General features: G+C 39.6%; 2 protein-coding genes and 2 long non-coding RNA genes across 4 annotated transcripts; 3 read left to right on the top strand and 1 right to left on the bottom strand.

Annotated features, from left to right (window-relative positions):
• The first annotated feature begins 2498 nt into the window (after window positions 1-2498).
• Window positions 2499-2918, top strand: LOC148904231 (uncharacterized). Its single transcript, XR_016118979.1, has 2 exons — window positions 2499-2668; window positions 2738-2918. It is a non-coding gene; the product is annotated as an uncharacterized LOC148904231 (long non-coding RNA).
• A 57-nt stretch (window positions 2919-2975) lies between these two features.
• Window positions 2976-9871, top strand: LOC148904230 (uncharacterized). The gene is made up of 2 exons (XM_089025544.1): window positions 2976-9621; window positions 9691-9871. Exon 1 carries the CDS (start codon window positions 2993-2995, stop codon window positions 9326-9328), a length of 6336 nt encoding a protein of 2111 aa, XP_088881670.1. The 5' UTR covers window positions 2976-2992; the 3' UTR covers window positions 9329-9621; window positions 9691-9871.
• A 1935-nt stretch (window positions 9872-11806) lies between these two features.
• On the top strand, window positions 11807-14338 carry LOC148904229 (uncharacterized). Its single transcript, XR_016118980.1, has 2 exons — window positions 11807-11967; window positions 13582-14338. It is a non-coding gene; the product is annotated as an uncharacterized LOC148904229 (long non-coding RNA).
• A 2037-nt stretch (window positions 14339-16375) lies between these two features.
• On the bottom strand, window positions 16376-17664 carry LOC148904228 (uncharacterized). The gene is made up of 2 exons (XM_089025550.1): window positions 17499-17664; window positions 16376-17197 (listed from the first exon to the last, which is right to left on the bottom strand). Exons 1-2 carry the CDS (start codon window positions 17501-17503, stop codon window positions 16708-16710), a joined length of 495 nt encoding a protein of 164 aa, XP_088881676.1. The 5' UTR covers window positions 17504-17664; the 3' UTR covers window positions 16376-16707.
• Between the last annotated feature and the right edge of the window lie 2710 nt (window positions 17665-20374).

Raw genomic sequence — 20374 nt, 5'->3', positions numbered from 1 at the left:
TAGCTGAAATATCTTCGATTTCAGACCGTATTACGACATGATGACAACGGTAATAGTAAATAATCGCAATGTAAACATATATGAGTCAGATTGCAAGTGGTTTTGACAAGAGAATCTATTGAAAAATTCAAACGACCTTACAATACACAAAAAAAACGGGAACGAGACTACAGGATATCTCTAATGGAAAATAGAACAACTAAAAATACCTTTGTAGCTTATCTAAATTAATAGCCAAAAGGTTATTGCCAAAAGAGTGAATCAGTAAGATACACTGTTTTGCTAGATATCAATAGAAACGGAAATGACGTAAATTACGTCACAGGTCATTTGAATATTGCGTACTAATTAGCAGTGTTTAAAACATACTAGAATTGCGAAGTTTAATGTACAAGCTATGAACCGTTTAAAATGAACTAAACCGATGGGAGAACAATGGACAAGTTGTCTTAGAGGTTTACTATGGCTTTAGGTAAGTGTTTTAGCCCTTGTCTATGACATTTAACCTACGAATTACACGATAGCTTGACCTTGAGTGTAGAGTTTACATAGCGAACAAAAGATGGATTGAAAAAAGGTCTTATACCCTGCGGTTAAGGCTAATAAATAAGCGTAGATGAAGGTTAAACAAACGTTCAAGGCGGTAGCGATCCTATAGTAAACGTTTTAAAGAGTTTGAAAAGCGAATATTACGCAGCTAGTACTTTACTGGAAAAACTCTAAATAACTTTAGATTATTTACTGCTGAGTTGTTTAAGTAATGTTTAAAAGTATTTTAACTGTGACTACATGACGAATTTCAATGACAAACCGCACTTAGCGCGATGACTAAATTACTATTGCATTGTACTGAAAGCGCTAATGCGACTAGTACGACTAAAATCACATAAGCGAATGCTTTAACAAATATATAGATAATCTACACTGTAAAATATGACGACTAGTTGACGATATTAACGTAAATTTGTCCTAAATCTATCCTAGGTAAAAGTGTAAGAGACTCCAGTACCTTGCATCGAAGAGAGTTCTTTGTCTTGATATGTGAAAAAATCCGTAGACAGCGCAACGTCTTCAAGAACTTTAAACTACACTGCTTGAAACTTAGTTTGGGCCTACTTTTATGGGACACCCTGCATTCCTAAGACCTTACAACTCCTGCGCTGCGCGTTGTACGCCCTAGGCCTACCTCGTAGGCAGGATGTACTGAACGCGAATTTACGCAAACATGTGCCAAACCTTAACGCAACTCACTGTAGTGTAATTATGTACGGAAACCTCTCCTTGCTTTACGCGTTTTCCGCATAAACAGTTAACTAAGGAAATACATTCCTATGTGTACGCGAGGCGTTCCTAATTAAAATTCTAGATTTATAGCTAAATACTTATTAATTGTCCAAAAAATAGTGTCTTTTGACTCTGTCCCATATGAAATGATATGATATGACATTGAGGGTTAGGGTTAGGGTACTAAGCTTATTGCATTTTTTGTTTTGTTTCATTTATACCATTTCATCTCATCTCATCTCATCTCTTCTCATCTCATCTCATCTCATCTCATCTCATCTCATCTCATCTCATCTCATCTCATCTCATCTCATCTCATCTCATCTCATCTCATCTCATCTCATCTCATCTCATCTTATCTCATCTCATCTCATCTCATCTCATCTCATCTCATCTCATCTCATCTCTTCTCATCTCATCTCATCTCATCTCATCTCATCTCATCTCATCTCATCTCATCTCAATTCGAGCACTAGCCGAGTGCACAGGACTGGGGTCCCTGCAACGACAATTTTTGAACTGGGTGCAGAACTGTACATCATTTTGAAACCAGTCCTATAGTTTGGTATAAGTACTCTTGTGCTGAGTCAATAGGATAGTCTGGCTGAAATATCTTCGATTTCAGACCGTACTATGACATGACGACGACGATAATAGCAAATAATCGCAATGTAAGTATCATGATATGAAATGATATGATGTGACATTGAGGGTTAGGGTTAGGGGTAGAACCAGATGGGTTTTTATCAGCCTATGTGGGAGTTTGTCAGCAAATGTTGGACTTTGTCAGCAAAATGTGGGACTTTGTCAGCAAAAATATCATGATACGAAATGATATGATATGACATTGAGGGTTAGGGTTAGGGTAAGCTTACTGCATTTTTTTATTTATTTATTTTTATCATCTCATCTCATCTCATCTCATCTTATCTCCCATCATATGTCACATTAAGAGTTTGTGTTGTTGTTGTTGTTGTTGTTGTTGTTGTTGTTAGGAGGTCTGCAGCATGGTGACTGACTGAAAGGAGGGAGAGGTGGAATTCTAATGCTTGTTGTAATTCTAATCGTAATTCTCTTTCTTTTCCTGTAATCCACCAGCGTGCCCACCCATCCATCCATCCCTCCCTCCCTCCCTGCACTCAGGAACTGGAGCCTCTCCTATATCACATTATGACATAATGAAAGCGATCATAGTAAATAATCATAATTGTACGCGACAGGTCACCAGGCCCAGAAGAGTTGTCCGAGAGACACTGGGTACTATTGCGATAGAACTAAGATAGTTAACACAGCACGTGAACTTTAGTTATGAAATTTAGTTATTAAGAGGAATATGGGAGATTGTTATTGAGTTTTTCTTTTGGATTCGATAGGGACACATTCGGTAAGTCTATTATAGTTTGTATTAGATCACACAGATTGATTCTAAGAATATCTTTGATTGTATTTATAGTGAACCGCACATCGATACACGACACATCGACTCATCAACACAGCATAATTTCGAGAATTTCTATCTTGTGGCATAATAACGACATGAGAGATAATGAATCTTCGTTTAATCTGATTAGGAAATAGATGTATGTATTGAATGCGAGTTTCATGAAGGACCCAATAAATATAGATTGATGAAAGCATAGTTAATATCGATGAAAGGCAAGAATATTTTCTACAGTAGTTCACGAATTCGCCTAAGCAACGAGACATTATGGCAGACAGTGGAGACAATGTGGCACGACACAGGAAGCCCAGCGCACTTGCGAGTACGGAAGGCGCGAGAGGAGAAAAGGCTCTAGAGTTAAAAAGATCGAAATCTGGATATATTGGAAGACTTACTAAATATTACAATGAAGTTAGAGACATTATCGAACGTTCTGAGAACTATGTTGACATTGAACTTGTTTTGAGGATTAAAGATAAGATCTCAACGACATTTGATATCTTTGTGGAATGTCATACCGAATATCTTGAGTTTTTGAGAGAAGAAAAATCCCGAGATGAAGCTGTTAAGATTTATCGAGACCAGTGTCTAGTTAAGTGCGATGTCGAAGAGCAAATTGATTCCTGGATTTCTAATATGAGAGAGAGGAATTGGTCAGCTCCTGAGCCTACTCCATTTCTTATGAGGCCTGCTGATTCTGCAAGCCAAAGTGGATCGGATACTAGTTCGAAGAGAAGTGGTGGAAGTAGATTGAGCACAACCTCAAAATTAAAGATTAAAGCCGAAGCTAGACATGCAGTAGCCCTCCTTAAACTAAAACAACTCGAAGAAACACAGGTGTTACAAGATCAAATTGACGAAGTAGAATTAAAGATGAAATTAGAAGAAGCTATGAAGCTCAATAAAATGAAGCGAAAACAAGTTTTCCTTGAAGCACGACATGAAGCAGAACGAAGAAACACAGAATTACAAATTTACGAAAAATCTGAAATGCACGATGAAAATGTTGAATTGCACGACTTAGATTACGAAACGGCCGAGAAAACTGAATTGCATATTAAAGGAAAACGTGAAAAAACCGAATTGCATATTAAAGAAGACACTCGCGAGAAACCTGAATTGCATGATATGAGGAACACTGAACCGTATGAATCACAAAGGACTTATAATCTTCAAAACCGATATCCATTCCAGGATAATGAACCTAGTCATGATCATGAACTGATCTTCGTCACACCACCGAAACAAAGTACACCTAAAGAATCAACAAGAGTTGTTAGTAAAAATCCGTTCTCAACTAACCCGTTTATGTGTCCAGCAATGGAAACCAAGCAAGATATTACTATACCAATGGCTGAAACTGTAACGAAAGGTCACACAATTGCGGGAACGCCTTCGACTCCAACTGCTGAAGAATGGCTAGCTATGAATTCAACCAATTTACTTGAAAGTCACTGCTTCACCGATTTCTATCCGAATGTCGAAGATGATTCATCGAAAGATAATGAAGTGTACAATGAGATGATCAAACAACAGGAACGCATGGTATCTACGATGGCCAACGCTCTGATGTTACCCAAGCCGGAACTTTTTACGTTCGACGGCAATCCCCTGCATTATTGGAGATTTGTACTTAACTTTGAAAGAAACATTGAACAAAAGTCTACCGATGAAGGTGAAAGGTTAAATTATCTTTTACAATATTGCTCAGGCAAAGCAAGGGAAGTGGTAAGGAACTGTGTTGTTATGGAACCATCTATTGGCTATGCAACCGCGCGAAGGCTGCTGAAGGAGCGATTTGGAGAGCCGTACGTCATAGCCAGTGCATACATGGAACAGATTACTAAGGGACCTCCGTTGAGAGCGTCCGATCGCGAAGGTCTGCTAAACTTCGCAGACAAATTAAAGGATTGTGAACTGACGATTAAATCCATTGGCTATCTAGATGATTTAAATAGCGCAGATAATTTGAGACAAATAGCCGAACGCTTTCCCATCCATCTGAAGGCAAGATGGCTAGATTTGACTAGAGTAATCAGAAATGGTGGAGGAAAACCGAATATTGGCCAAATGTCAGAGTTCATTACAGAAAGGGCTATGGCGGCAAACGACCCAGTATTTGGCAACATTATGGACATTAAGGATCAAGTCAAGATCGAAAAACCGCGACAAAGACACAGACCAGCTCGGGTGAGCGCGCCTAGAGCTACCGCGTTAGCTACGCAAGCCGAAAAGCCGAAGGTTTCCGACATACCAAGCATTGCCTTTAACACTCTTAACAACAAACCACCTCAGACACAAACAACGAAATGTTGGCTTTGTGAAGGAACGCATGTGCTTGCAAGTTGTTGTGAATTCGAGAAGAAGACTCATGAGGACAGAGTAAAATTTGTTCGTGCTAAAGGACTGTGTGATAATTGCTATAAAAGAGGACATAAAGCTAGAGAGTGCTTCCAGAAAGGACAATGTAAAATCGAAGGATGTGAAGGAAAGCACCACACGTTATTGCACGCTCCAACCAACAACGCCCAAAAGGACAATGAAAAACCACCTGGAAGTAAGTCGAATTACGCCGTGAATTTAGATTCCAAAGGCGTGAGTAAACCCACTGGTGAAGGAAGGAAAGGTAAAGTCTGTCTACCCATTGTACCAGTTCGTGTACGTGGTAAAGGGAGAAATACAACCGTTACTACGTATGCGCTCCTAGATAAAGGATCGGATACCTCACTATGTGAACAACGACTGTTAGAGCAGCTGAATGTTGATGGCGAAGAGCGAACATTTTCCTTGACAACAATCGACAAAGTGAAAAGCCAAAAAAGAGGACGCATTGCTAGCTTGGAGGTAATGTCACTAGAGTCTGATGAAGTAATTGAAATACCAGCAGTTTGGTCCGTTGATAGACTATGCATTTCTACTGAAGGGGCACCAACGCAACAAGACCTTTACAAATGGTCACACCTAGATGGTATAACGGTGCCGGAGATTGACAGCAGCGAAGTGGCATTGCTAATCGGTAACGACACGCCCGAAGTATTCTGGGCGCTAGAAGAACGACGAGGGAATCGAAAGGAACCTTACGCCGTGAAGTCTTTACTCGGATGGACGATCATTGGTCCAGTTGACGACGCAACAAATAGAAACAGTCTGAATACATGTTTTATAACGCTACAAGATGACGAACTAAAGCAGCAAGTAGAAAGATTTTGGAAGACGGACTTTGGAGACCCGATACTAAGCATCAAGGAGTCGATGTCAGTAGAGGACAGAAGAGCTTTATCTATCATGGAAGAAAGTGCTGTTTTAGTCGGAGGTCACTACGAAGTTTCTCTTCCTTGGAAGCATGGTGAACCATGTATTCTGAACAACCGTCAGTTAGCTGAATCGAGATTAGAGTCGTTGAAAAGAAGATTTCTAAAGGACCCCGAAGTTCATCAGAGATACAAGGCTGTCATAGACGATCATCTTGACAAGGGTTATGCCCGTAGGATACCTGAAGAGAGCCAGAATCCCTCAGATCAAGCAGTGTGGTACCTACCTCACCATGCCGTCGTTAACCCTCGAAAACCAGAAAAGATGTGCGTAGTATTTGATTGCGCCGCGAAGTTTAAAGGAACTTCTTTGAACGATCAACTACTCCAAGGGCCAGATATGACAAATAATTTAGTGGGAGTTCTCACTCGATTTCGAGAGGGACCTGTTGCTTTAGCAGCAGATATTGAATCTATGTTCTTACAAGTGAGAGTTAACCCGAAGGATTGTGACATGTTGAGATTTTTATGGTGGCCAGACGGCGCCATTGACAAGCGACCCTCTGAGTTTCAGATGCTAGTACACTTATTCGGAGCAACTTCTTCTCCAAGCTGCGCAGGCTTTGCATTGAGGAAGACGGCTGATGACAATCGTGCCAAATTTAGTAAAGATGTCGTAAACTCTGTATACCGGAATTTGTACGTGGATGATTACCTGAAATCTACCAAAACTGTAGATGAAGCTAAACACTTAGCACTTGAGCTTAGCCAATTGTTAAAACAAGGCGGCTTCCGTTTAACAAAGTGGATGAGTAACAGTAAGGACGTTCTCGATACGATACCAGAGTCTGAGAGAGCTAAAACGGTCAAGAAATTGAACTTTGAAAGACTGCCAAATGAAAGAGCACTTGGTGTTCACTGGAAGGTAGAATTAGATCGTTTGGGACTAGAGATCGAAGTGAAAGAAAAGCCTCTAACAAGACGCGGGATACTATCAGTAATGAGTTCGGTCTACGACCCACTAGGTATTGTCTCTCCAGTTATGTTACCCGTAAAGGTACTGTTGCAAGATCTATGTAAACAAGATATTGGGTGGGACGATCCAATCCCAGTAGAAGAGATGATAAAATGGAAGAAATGGCTGGTCGAAGTACCTCAACTTTCCAATGTATCTATACCACGTTGCCTAGAACCACCGGATCTGGGTGAAATCTTGTCAAGAGAGTTACATCATTTTGGCGACGCTTCCCAAACGGGTTATGGAGCAGTCTCGTATTTGAGGTCAGAGAACGCCAACGGAGAAATACACGTTTCTTTCTTGATTGGCAAGTCCCGGCTAGCACCAGTGAAAACAACTACGATACCTCGATTGGAGCTGTCTGCAGCTGTCCTTGCAGTAAAGTCCGATTGCATGCTGAGGGAGGAATTAGACTTACAAGTTCAAGACTCTTTCTTTTGGACGGATTCTACCACAGTACTACGTTACATTTCTAACGAGAAGAAAAGATTCACGACGTTTGTAGCCAACAGAATTGCAGTTATCCGTGAAGTCTCGAGTACTCAACAGTGGAAGTACGTGGATTCAAGGAGTAATCCAGCTGACGATGCCTCAAGAGGCTTAAGCGCAGACGAAATGAAGAATGACGTTAGATGGCTAAACGGACCGGAATTCCTGTGGCAGAAGAGAGAGCTATGGCCTATGTTACCCTTTAACTTAACCCAGATTGCCGACAATGACCCAGAGATAAAACGAGAGAAGCAAGTGAATTTGGTCCAAGTAACACAAGAAGATATTCTAAATACCATGTTTAAGGGTTTTTCTTCGTGGCAGCGGCTACGCATCGCTATTGCTTGGTTGATGAGATACAAATGTTTTCTAGTGAACGCTTATCATTTAAGTCATGGACACAAAAACACCAGAGAATTAAGCTATGATAAGATCAACGTATCAGAGCTGAAAGCAGCCGAACGCGAGATTGTCAAGCACGTACAACGTCAATCCTTTCAGCGAGAGTTGGCTGTTCTTAAATTGCGTGGATGTAGCGAAGGTAATGCAGTAAAGAACGAACTCCATTCCAAAAGGAAAGTGGTTGAAAGATCTAGTCCTATATACAAGTTAGACCCACAACTACGAGATGATATGTTATGCGTTGGAGGACGTCTGAGTAATGCTCCCATTTCAGAAAGAGCCAAACACCCACCAATCCTGCCTAAAAATCATCATGTTTGCGACTTAATCATCCGTCACTATCACCAGATGTACGGCCATGCAGGCAAGGAACATGTGCTTTCACTCATAAGAAGGGCATTCTGGATCATAAATGCAAGAGTATCAGTACGAAGACTACTTGATCGTTGTTTTGATTGTCGCAGACGCAACGCACCCCCTTGTGAACAGATAATGGCTGACTTGCCCCAAGACAGACTGACACCTGACATGCCACCGTTTTCTTATGTTGGAGTAGATTTCTTTGGCCCTATACAAGTGAAAAGAGGACGTTCTGTTGTCAAACGATACGGCTGTCTGTTCACATGCTTGACCGTAAGAGCAGTTCACATTGAGATCACTCACACCTTGGAAACTTGTAGTTTCATCGATGCACTCTATCGTTTTATCAATCGAAGGGGCAAACCTTTACTAATCCGAAGCGACAATGGTTCCAATTTCAAGGGCGGAGAAAGAGAGTTAAGAGAGTCCATTCAAGAGTGGAACCAGCAAGCTGTACACAAGTTCCTGAGACAAAGAGACATCGAATGGATCTTCAATCCTCCAACGGCGAGTAATATGGGTGGCGTGTGGGAAAGACTTATTAGGTCGGTTAGACAAGTACTACGTGTGCTGCTGAAGGAACAGATAGTAGATGACGAAACGTTATTGACTGTTATGACCCACGTCGAAGCAATTCTTAATAGCCGACCGTTGACTCCTTGTAGCGACGACTCCAAGGATGAAGACCCCTTGACACCTAACCAAATACTACTTCTACGCAATGAAACATGTCTACCCCCTGGGGTATTTACAAAGGACGATGTCTTTGCAAGACGAAGATGGCGCCAAGCGCAATACTTAGCCGATCAATTTTGGAAACGTTGGGTAAAGGAGTATTTGCCAATGTTACAGGAGAGAGCAAAGTGGAACCGACCAAGACGAAATGTAGCTGCGGGAGATATTGTACTCGTAGTAGATCAGAATGTACCAAGAGGAAGTTGGCCCCTTGCGCGTGTTTTGGAAGTGCATACAGCTAAGGATGGCTACGTAAGATCAGCGAAAGTGAAGACGAAGACAAGTATTCTAACTCGTCCCATCAACAAGCTTTGTTTGTTGGAAGGCGTGGTCTGTGCCAACCAATAATGACTGATGTGAACATTATAGTCTGACTGCAGTATGAGTATAATTCAAGCTGTCGCGTTGAGTTTAAGATTAGATTGAAATGAGATACTTAAAGGTACGCTCATTTGGTGCCGGCGATGTACGCGACAGGTCACCAGGCCCAGAAGAGTTGTCCGAGAGACACTGGGTACTATTGCGATAGAACTAAGATAGTTAACACAGCACGTGAACTTTAGTTATGAAATTTAGTTATTAAGAGGAATATGGGAGATTGTTATTGAGTTTTTCTTTTGGATTCGATAGGGACACATTCGGTAAGTCTATTATAGTTTGTATTAGATCACACAGATTGATTCTAAGAATATCTTTGATTGTATTTATAGTGAACCGCACATCGATACACGACACATCGACTCATCAACACAGCATAATTTCGAGAATTTCTATCTTGTGGCATAATAACGACATGAGAGATAATGAATCTTCGTTTAATCTGATTAGGAAATAGATGTATGTATTGAATGCGAGTTTCATGAAGGACCCAATAAATATAGATTGATGAAAGCATAGTTAATATCGATGAAAGGCAAGAATATTTTCTACAATAATCATATCATGATATGAAAGGATATGATATGATATTTGGAGTTTACGAGTCTTGTTCTGTTTTTTGTTTGTTTTCTATTATCACATCACATCATCTCATTTCATCTCATCTCATATGTCATAATAAGAGTTTGTTTTTTGTCATTTTTTGTTTTTTTAAAGAGGTCTGGTCTGCAGCATGGTGACTGACTGAAAGGAGGGAGGGGTGGAATTCTAATGCTCGTTGTAATTCTAATTGTAATTCTCTTTCTTTTGCAGTAATCCGCCAGCGTGCCCACCCATCCCTCCCTCCCTCCCTCCCTCCCTCCCTCCCTCCCTCCCTCCCTCCCTCCCTCCCTCCCTGCACTCGGCCACCCACCTACTGCAGGCTCAGGAACTGCAGCCACTCCCGGTTCACTGGTTGGTCCTGTTCCAGGGCCGTCCTGATGGCTTGGATGGCAGATTTTTCTATACGGTTGCCACTCACTCCAAAAGCAAGAGAACCCCTCTGCGCAACATTTCAATACGAAGAGACTATGTTCAGCTAGTGTTGTGAAGCACTCCCGGGGCTGTGGCATAACAGTGTGTGTTAATGATATCAAGGAACAATTTCCGCACTTTACCTGTCTTGCGGCGCCGACGATTTTCGCGCACGCTTGGGTTTTCTCGGCGGACTGGCTGGCTGACTGCAAATGCAAGGCACAGATTCGGAAAATGGAGTGAACGAATGCAATGTGCAGCCCTGGGAAGCTTTACGTACCTATCTCCCGGTCCGTCCTGCGTCGCTCCCCTACTACTTTCTACTGACTCCAACTCCGACTGACTGCAAATAGAAAAGAATGCTATGAAAGCTAAGCTTCTTACACCCACCCAGGGGATCTGAAATGGAGAAGTAGAGTGCACGCACTAAATCCGTGAACATTAAGGAGTACTAATTACCGGTACTATTTCATACGGAATCCTTTGTTTTCTATCGTTTATTTATCACCATTTAGAACTAAAAGTTAGTATTTGTTTCACGGGTTTAGTGCGTGCACTCTAAGAATAACGTAGAAATATAATATTTTGCGCGACTTATTTATCAAGTATGAATAGACATACGATAACATTATGTAACGTGTAATTTTGTGAATCATGATCGTATTTATTGTGTGTGAAACTGAAGTTGTTGCTGTTGTTTATTTTCATCTACGCACCACCTCACTTCCCGCTCATCCTGCGCCTCGCTCGCTCCCCTACCACTTTCACCTGACTCCAACTCCGTCTGACTGCAAATCGAAAAGAATGCTATGAAAGTCAAGCTTCTTGCATCCACCCAGGGGAGGTGTGGGGAAGCTCGCAAAATTGGACCAGCTACTAGAAACAAAAGCCTGTCCAGCATTGCACGAAAATGAAAAACTCATTAGCTACTATTGTCATTGTTGCCGACCTCTCTTGTTAGGAGCGTTCTTCTTTTTTTCTTCATAATTGCGATAACCAAAGGGACGCCTATGTTTTTGCAAGTTTTCTCGATTCTGATTGGCAGACGTCTTTCATTCATCAATCCAGGTGAATCGATTATTTATCCAGTCTTCATAAATTAGAGTGCACGCACTAAACCCGTGAAACAAATACTAACTTTTAGTACTAAATGGTGATAAATCAACAATAGAATACAAAGAATTCTGTATGAAATAGTACCGGTAATTAGTACTCATAAATGTTCACGGATTTAGTGCGTGCACTCTATTGAAATTTTGATATCTAAGTAACACGTAGCTAGGATCCCGTTTGAATGCAATAATGCAGATTGGGTTTCCTTTGTCGATGTCGACGTCACAGCCGGCACTCGCTTCCATGTTCGCGAAATTTGCATTTTATCCATTTGGATAAAACCATGCGGCCTGGCCTGTTTCAATCGACATTCGGTGTGGCTCTTGAAAGTCGAATTTGTTATGCGTGTAAGTAAGTTGAATGAATAGGCCTAAAGTACGAGGACTTATTCTACCTACGCTTCCAGAATCCTTGGCCATTCTCGAAGGAGTTTCAACATGATATGAATGACAAATTTTGAAAAGGATCGTGGTAGTTTCGAGGTAAGAAGCGTCGTAGTAGGGTTGAGTGCTATGAAGTTTGGCATTCGTTTCATTTGTCTAGTTTACCCAATGATTTGGATCGTGGAGTGAGGGGGCGGGCTAAAGTATACCTTTTGAACAACTTTTCGATCCTTGGCATTCTCTTGCGATCGACGGTACGTACATACAACACAAATAACTTGGATCAGTGAAGTTAGTGATTAAAAAGAATCGCGGGCTCAAAATAACAAAAGAAACTCTGTAAAAACCATCAATATGTCTGCTTTCACTGCATTACAATGCATCCTTGTTCCTTGATGCATTATTATTTTTGCTGTGGTGCTATGTTTTCTCACTTCACTCTTGAAAGAAATAATAAGCCATCCATCCATCCATCCATCTATCCAGTTAATTTGGTGAATATTGAAACTGATTTTCAGCTAGGTTAGCATTCATTCATTCATCTCATGAATATCAAGTCATGGGGGTGCAATACAATCTCGCCCCTAAAGTTATCAAGGGGCGAAAGGGTTCTTTCATTTTACTGTAGAAACGGGAGTTCAGGACTGAATACGTTTGTACGTTTTCGTTAAGTTAGTTACCATGGCAACAGCACATGTGAACTTTGACCCTGAATTTAAAGTGCTACTACGACGAAAATCGCTCCAACTTGGATTCAGCTGAAACTTCCTAAGAATACTCTTTGAAGGTCGAGTAATCACTGTATAAAGTGTTTTCTCGATATTCAGGACGAAAGTATGATATTTTTACGATTATTTTTTGGAGTCTGTGACGTCATACACTCAACATCGAACATCGCTCCATACATTTCTTTGTAGTTTATGATCAAAATATCAGTAGTAAAGGGAGAAAGAAATACCCAAACACCCCAAAATATAAATTATAGTCACAAGTAATGTGAAAGAAGCACATTAGCCACCCTTTGGGCTTCATAGGAATAAAATAAATTAAGGATTTATATACAAACAAATATATGTAGCAATGTTTGATGTTGAGTGTATGACGTCACAGACTCCAAAAAATAATCGTAAAAATATCATACTTTCGTACTGAATATCGAGAAAACACTTCATACAGTGATTACTGGACCTTTAAAGAGTATTCTTAGGAACTTTCAGCTGAATCCAAGTTGGAGCGATTTTCGTCGTAGTAGCACTTTAAGAAAACTTGATGAAAGGCTTCAGGAGGATAGCAAAAAGTTAAAGTATCAGAATTATATTCCATCATCCATCCATCCATCCATCCATCCATCCATCCATCCATCCATCCATCCATTCATTCATTCATTCCTTATGGATTGAAAATACGGGAAAAAAAATAAAAAAATAAAAAATTAGGTTCAGAGTGAGACGTCAGAACTGTCTGTATTGTTCTTTGCAAGCAGTGTACAAAAAAACTTACGTGGTATGCATATTAAAAAGGGAATGGTAAATATAAAACTATAATCATGATAAAGGTAATAGTTATATATACTGATATTGTAACCTATCTACATAGCCAGATTGATTTATTCATGCACGCATGCAATTTATTCAATGATGTGTGTTACTAGCAGTTTTGTGGGTGTTGGACAGCGATGGCTCTAACGTCATTGCTTCTCGTTGTTCATTTCAGTGGGCCCAAGAATCTGCTGGATTTGCAACCAAACTCTTAGCAGTGAAAAGCGGACTCAATGTACACTTGTGGCAAGTCATACCATTGTTTGTATTGCGACCGATGTTATGGCAGTAGAGACAAAGTAGAGGCACATGTTGGCACGTCACACCACGTTCTTTCTGTGACAAGGCATTTACAACAACTTCAAAACTGAAAAGGCACCTGAGGACACACACAAGTGTATCCATTGCAAAAAAGGATTAGCCCAAAAACGTAATATATGGAACATCACATGAGAACATGCTCCGGTGAAAAACCCTACGAATGCAGTCATTGAAACAAAAACAAAAAAACAAAAAAAACAAAAACGTTTGGCCAAAAGAGTCAGGCCCTGAACCAGCAATTACCTAGGATCGAGTCCAAAAATGATGAAATAGTAATTGATCAAAATGTAATTGATATCGATTGATTGCTGGATTGAATTATATTTGTTTGAAACATCTGACATCATTCGTTCATCATAACACCAAGATTAACAATTCCCAGCTTCATAAATCAATTGGGAAAAAAAAAATTCCCTAGGTTGAGAATGAAAATAAATGAATGAATGAAATAGTAATTGATCAAAATGTAATTGATATCGATTGATTGCTGGATTGAATTATATTTGTTTGAAACATCTGACATCATTCGTTCATCATAATGCCAAGATTAACAATTCCCAGCTTCATAAATCAATTGGGAAAAAAAAAATTCCCTAGGTTGAGAATGAAAATAAATGAATGAATGAAATAGTAATTGATCAAAATGTAACTGATATCGATTGATTGCTGGATTGAATTATATTTCTTTGAAACATCTGACATCATTCGTTCATCATAACACCAAGATTAACAATTCCCAGCTTCATAAATCAATTGGGGGGAAAAAATTCCCTAGGTTGAGAATGAAAATAAATAAATGAATGAAATAGTAATTGATCAAAATGTAATTGATATCGATTGATTGCTGGATTGAATTATATTTGTTTGAAACATCTGACATCATTCGTTCATCATAATGCCAAGATTAACAATTCCCAGCTTCATAAATCAATTGGGAAAAAAAAATTCCCTAGGTTGAGAATGAAAATAAATGAATGAATGAAATAGTAATTGATCAAAATGTAATTGATATCGATTGATTGCTGGATTGAATTATATTTGTTTGAACCATCTGACATCATTCGTTCATCATAATGCCAAGATTAACAATTCCCAGCTTCATAAATCAATTGGGAAAAAAAAAATTCCCTAGGTTGAGAATGAAAATGAATGAAATAGTAATTGATCAAAATGTAATTGATATCGATTGATTGCTGGATTGAATTATATTTGTTTGAAACATCTGACATCATTCGTTCATCATAATGCCAAGATTAACAATTCCCAGCTTCATAAATCAATTGGGGGGAAAAAATTCCCTAGGTTGAGAATGAAAATAAATAAATGAATGAAATAGTAATTGATCAAAATGTAATTGATATCGATTGATTGCTGGATTGAATTATATTTGTGTGAACCATCTGACATCATTCGTTCATCATAATGCCAAGATTAACAATTCCCAGCTTCATAAATCAATTGGGAAAAAAAAAATTCCCTAGGTTGAGAATGAAAATAAATGAATGAATGAAATAGTAATTGATCAAAATGTAATTGATATCGATTGATTGCTGGATTGAATTATATTTGTTTGAAACATCTGACATCATTCGTTCATCATAATGCCAAGATTAACAATTCCCAGCTTCATAAATCAATTGGGAAAAAAAAAATTCCCTAGGTTGAGAATGAAAATAAATGAATGAATGAAATAGTAATTGATCAAAATGTAATTGATATCGATTGATTGCTGGATGGAATTATATTTGTTTGAAACATCTGACATCATTCGTTCATCATAATGCCAAGATTAACAACTCCCAGCTTCATAAATCAATTGGGAAAAAAAAATTCCCTAGGTTGAGAATGAAAATAAATGAATGAATGAATGAAATAGTAATTGATCAAAATGTAATTGATATCGATTGATTGCTGGATTGAATTATATTTGTTTGAAACATCTGACATCATTCGTTCATCATAACACCAAGATTAACAATTCCCAGCTTCATAAATCAATTGGGAAAAAAAAAATTCCCTAGGTTGAGAATGAAAATAAATGAATGAATGAAATAGTAATTGATCAAAATGTAATTGATATCGATTGATTGCTGGATTGAATTATATTTGTTTGAAACATCTGACATCATTCGTTCATCATAATGCCAAGATTAACAATTCCCAGCTTCATAAATCAATTGGAAAAAAAAAAATTCCCTAGGTTGAGAATGAAAATAAATGAATGAATGAAATAGTAATTGATCAAAATGTAATTGATATTGATTGATTGCTGGATTGAATTATATTTCTTTGAAACAGCTGACATCATTCGTTCATCATAACACCAAGATTAACAATTCCCAGCTTCATAAATCAATTGGGGGGAAAAAATTCCCTAGGTTGAGAATGAAAATAATTGAATGAAAGAAAGTAAACCTTCCCTGTAGCATACGCTTTACATATAAATTGAAAGTCGTTTTTGGTCTGAGAAGATGTGCGAGAAGAAGAGGGGTAAAAATAAAGCAGATAAACAAACCATGCCCCCTCAAACTTTTGCAGCCCTTAGCATTAAAGAATTGGAAGTCATTTTTTATGTGGGTGGGAGAAGAAGAAGAGGAGAAAATAATAAAGTCAACCATGTCTTTCACTTGTAATACTTTTAATGTGTTGAGGTCTTTCCTCAATACATGGACACATTATGTGAGTGATACACAACAGATGACATAACCTTTCTTATATAATTATATTATTGAAATTCTGTCAGCAAAGATGAAAGAGAATAATGAATAATAATTGTAATTTAGAAAGTTGGACTCAAGGGAATGAAAGATCTTTGCTGACGGATTTCCAACTATAAAAGACAGTCAAGTGGCCCCTGAAATACTAAGAAATTGGAAAAAAAACACCATTGAAGGATTGAACTGTAACATCAATGACTGGCATTATATAATTTGGAAAGTTGGACTGGAATAATGAAACCGTTCAAATAAAGACATATTGTCTATTGGGCAGCCTTGTGAATGGATTTCAGGCTTGAACACAGCTTGATAAAGCCAGGCTTTCTTTTCACAGATCTGGTTTGGACTAGATGTAGAGCGTCTAGGCTCTCAACCCAGGGTTGGTCATCGAATTCAAACGCATACTCAGCTCCACTATGGTGCTGGTACCAGAGCAAGGCTGCCTGTCTGGCTGGTTGAAAGGACTGAATTCGCCCAAGTAATATCTTGGGCTGATCTAGCGTGCTTGCCTCCTCTACGAGTGCCACGTAATCCCCCACCTTCAGGGACTCGTGTTGACTGTCTTCTTCTTCGACTCTAGTACTGCTGTCCTCACTGACCCCTGCATCGTTACTGTGGGCAATATCTGAAGCCAGGGATACTGCTAGTTTCTTTCGTTCGTTGGAATTTCTGCGGTCGTACGTATCCTGGGCTTGTTTTCTGCTATGACGTAGCGCAGCTGCTAGTGAATCTTTTAGGGCGTCATTGCAGTCACTGTAATGAGAACAGATTGGATGTTTAGATATTGATGGATGTACACCTGATTGCATGAAGAAGGTTATAACAATTAAGATAACTCACAGGAATGAATCAGAAATTTCTTACTGGACTTATTTTGATTTTAAAGTCTGCAGTTTTAGCAATAATTATACTCAGTTCCAAAATCACAAACAAAGAAATGCAACCGTTGAAAACCAAACTTCCCATATATTTTATGGAACCCAAATGAAAAGGTCACTACACAATAAATTAAACATTACACACTGCACTCCCTGGAAGAAGCGAGTATACTGACCTCATATTGTAAGCGTGAGTGAGGAAGGAGCTCCTCAACACATTGACGCTGACATTCACGCCAGTGAGCCTTAGAAACAAGAACTTTAGGTGGCCAGAAAATGCAGGACCAGAAAAAGGACCACCATTTTTGTTCTAGAAAAAGTGAAAAAAAAACCACATGATATTAGATATTGCAATGGCAAGGGAAGAGAAAAGGAGAAAGAGAAAGGCAAAGGATAAGAAAGAAAGGAGAAAAAAAAAGGGAAGGGGGTGTAGTGCAAGTTGAAATATAGATAAAGAAATAAAATGAATAGAAAAGGTTAGTATAAAAATATAAATCAAGAAATCAATAAAATGAATAGAATAAAATGAAAATCAAAAATCAAAATCAAAAATGAAAATGAAAATGGAAAAAAACAAACAAAAAAAAAAAGAATGAAAAATTAAATAAAAAAAGAATATAAAATAAAATGAATCGAAATAAAATGAAACCAAAAAAAATCAAATCAATCAATCAATCAAAAAAGGATCAAAAAATAGATGGATAAAGAGACAAAATAGAAGGGAAAATGAAATAGAATAAAATGAAAAAAAAAAAAAAAAAAGGATCAAAAAATAGAAAAATAGAGAGATAAACAGATAAAATAGAAGAAAAAATGAAATAGGATAAAATGAAATGAAAGGAAATGAAAAAAAAAAAAAAAAAAAAAAAAAAGGAAAAGGGTTGTAGAAAGTTGAAATGTACCCCTGAAGGGTTGTAGAAAATTGGAAAAAAACCTTTCTAGTATTGTAGGAAGTTCCAAAACCACCTTCCAGGGGTTGAAGGAACTTTGAAAAACACCTTTCTAGTATTGTAGGAAGTTCTATAACCACCTTCCAGGGGTTGTAGGAAATTTGAAAAACACCTTTCAAAGGTTGTAAGAGGCTTGAAATTCACCCTTTGAACACCGAACGCACATCCAGGGGTAGGGTATAAGGCTTGATATGACAGTTAGGGTTTAGGGTTAGGGTTAGGGTTAGGGTTAGGGTTAGGGTTAGGGTTAGGGTTAGGGTTAGGGTTAGGGTTAGGGTTAGGGTTAGGGTCTTGGTTAGGGTTAGGGTTAGGGTTAGGGTGTTTTTTCACTTTTCACTACCCTAAGTGAAATCTTAGAATTTTCTCATTTTTATGGGTTTCCTGTGGTTTTAGGGTCTTGGTTAGGGTTAGGATTAAATTCTAAGTGGTAACCCTTGCTTTCACACCAGGGGGAATCATGTAAGTCGTTTAGTTATGGATGTCGTGTTTTAATGTTCTTGTATCCCACTCATGGGACTACTTACCCATGAAGTTTGAGTGACATCTGTTGAATATTCAATGAGATAGGCATCTTCAAACTTAAGGTTTCCAGTGTTTCGTATTTCTAACCCTAACCCTATAGGGTAAGGATCTAAGATATAGGGTTTAGGGTCTAAGATATAGGGTTTGGGGTTAGGGTAAGGGTCTAAGATATAGGGTTTAGGGTTAGGGTAAGGGTATAGGGCAGGGGTGTAAGAAGTAAAGTAAGGGTTTAGGGTTAGGGTAAGGGTATAGGGCAAGGGTGTAAGATGTAAGGTAAGGTTGTAAGGTAAGGGTTTGAGGTATAAGGTAATGGTGTAAGGTAAGGATTTAGGGTATAGGGTAAGGGTTTAAGATATAGGGTATAGGTATAGGGTAAGGGTGTAAGATGTAAGGTAAGGGTGTAAAGTAAGGGTGTAAGGTAAGGGTGTAAGGTAAGGGTGTAAGGTATAAGGTAAGGATATATGGCAAGGGTATAGGGTAACGTTATAGGGTAACGTTATAAGATACAGGGTGTAGAATGTAGGGTATAGGTTAAGGGTATAGGGTAAGGGTATGAGGTTAGGGGTTTTTTGTAAGTAAAGGTATAAGGGTAAAGGTAAAAGGTACAGTTCCAGGTACAGGTCACAGTAACGGTACAAGGTACCGGGTCCAGTACAGGTACCGGTAATGTCCGGCGGTACGGTCCCGGTCCACGGTCCCGGTCCCCAGGTCCCGGTCCCCGGTCCCGGTCCCCGGTCCCCGGTCCCCGGTCCCGGTCCCGGTCCCGGTCCCCGGTCCCCGGTCCCGGTCCCCGGTCCCGGTCCGGTCCCGGTCCCCGGTCCACGGTCCCGGTCCCGGTCCCCGGTCCCGTCCCGGTCCCGGTCTCGGTCCCGGTCTCCGGTCCCGTCCCGGTCTCCGGTCTCCGTCTCCGGTCTCGGTCTCCGGTCTCCGGTCTCCGGTCTCCGGTCTCGGCTCCGGTCTCCGGTCTCCGGTTCCGGTCTCCGGTCTCGGTCTGCGGTCTCCGGTCTCGGTCTCGGTCTCCGGTCTCCGGTCTCCGGTTCCGGTTCCGGTATGAGGTATGCAGGTATGAGGTATGAGGTATGAGGTATGCGGTCTGCGGTATGCGGCTATGAGGGGTCTGAGGTATGAGGTATGAGGTAGGTATGCGGTATGAGGTATGCGGTATGCGGGTGAAGGTATGAGGTCTCTGTCTGAGGTATTGAGGTATGAGGTATGAGGTATGAGGTATAGAGGAGGTATGATGTATGACGGTATGAGGTATGAGGTATGCTGTCGCGGTTATGAGGTATGATCAGGAGGTATGAGGTATGAGGTATGCGAGGTATGAGGTATGAGGTATGAGGTATGAGGGGTGAGGTAGAGGTCTGAGGTATAAGGTATGAGGTATGAGGTATGAGGTATGAGGTATGAGGTATGAGGTATGAGGTATGAGGTATGAGTATGAGGTATGAGGTATGAGGTATGAGGTATGAGGTTTAAGGTTTAAGGTTTAAGGTTTAGGCTATAGGCTATAGGCAAAGGGTATAAGATAAGGGTGTAAGATAGTAAGAAAGTAATAGTAAGTAATAGTAGTATAGTCA

Source organism: Actinia tenebrosa, unplaced genomic scaffold (genome assembly GCF_029948245.1).
Source record: "Actinia tenebrosa isolate PJP-AT-01 unplaced genomic scaffold, QUT_ActTen_1.0 utg724__unscaffolded, whole genome shotgun sequence".
Classification (NCBI taxonomy): Eukaryota; Metazoa; Cnidaria; class Anthozoa; order Actiniaria; family Actiniidae; genus Actinia; species Actinia tenebrosa.
The sequence above is the reverse complement of the archived record's forward strand: the minus strand, read 5'-3'. Positions and strand labels throughout refer to the sequence as shown.

Coding starts and splice junctions, on each gene's coding strand:
- LOC148904230 (XM_089025544.1), top strand. CDS start 2,993: ATGGCAGACAGTGGAGACAATGTGGCACGACACAGGAAGCCCAGCGCA.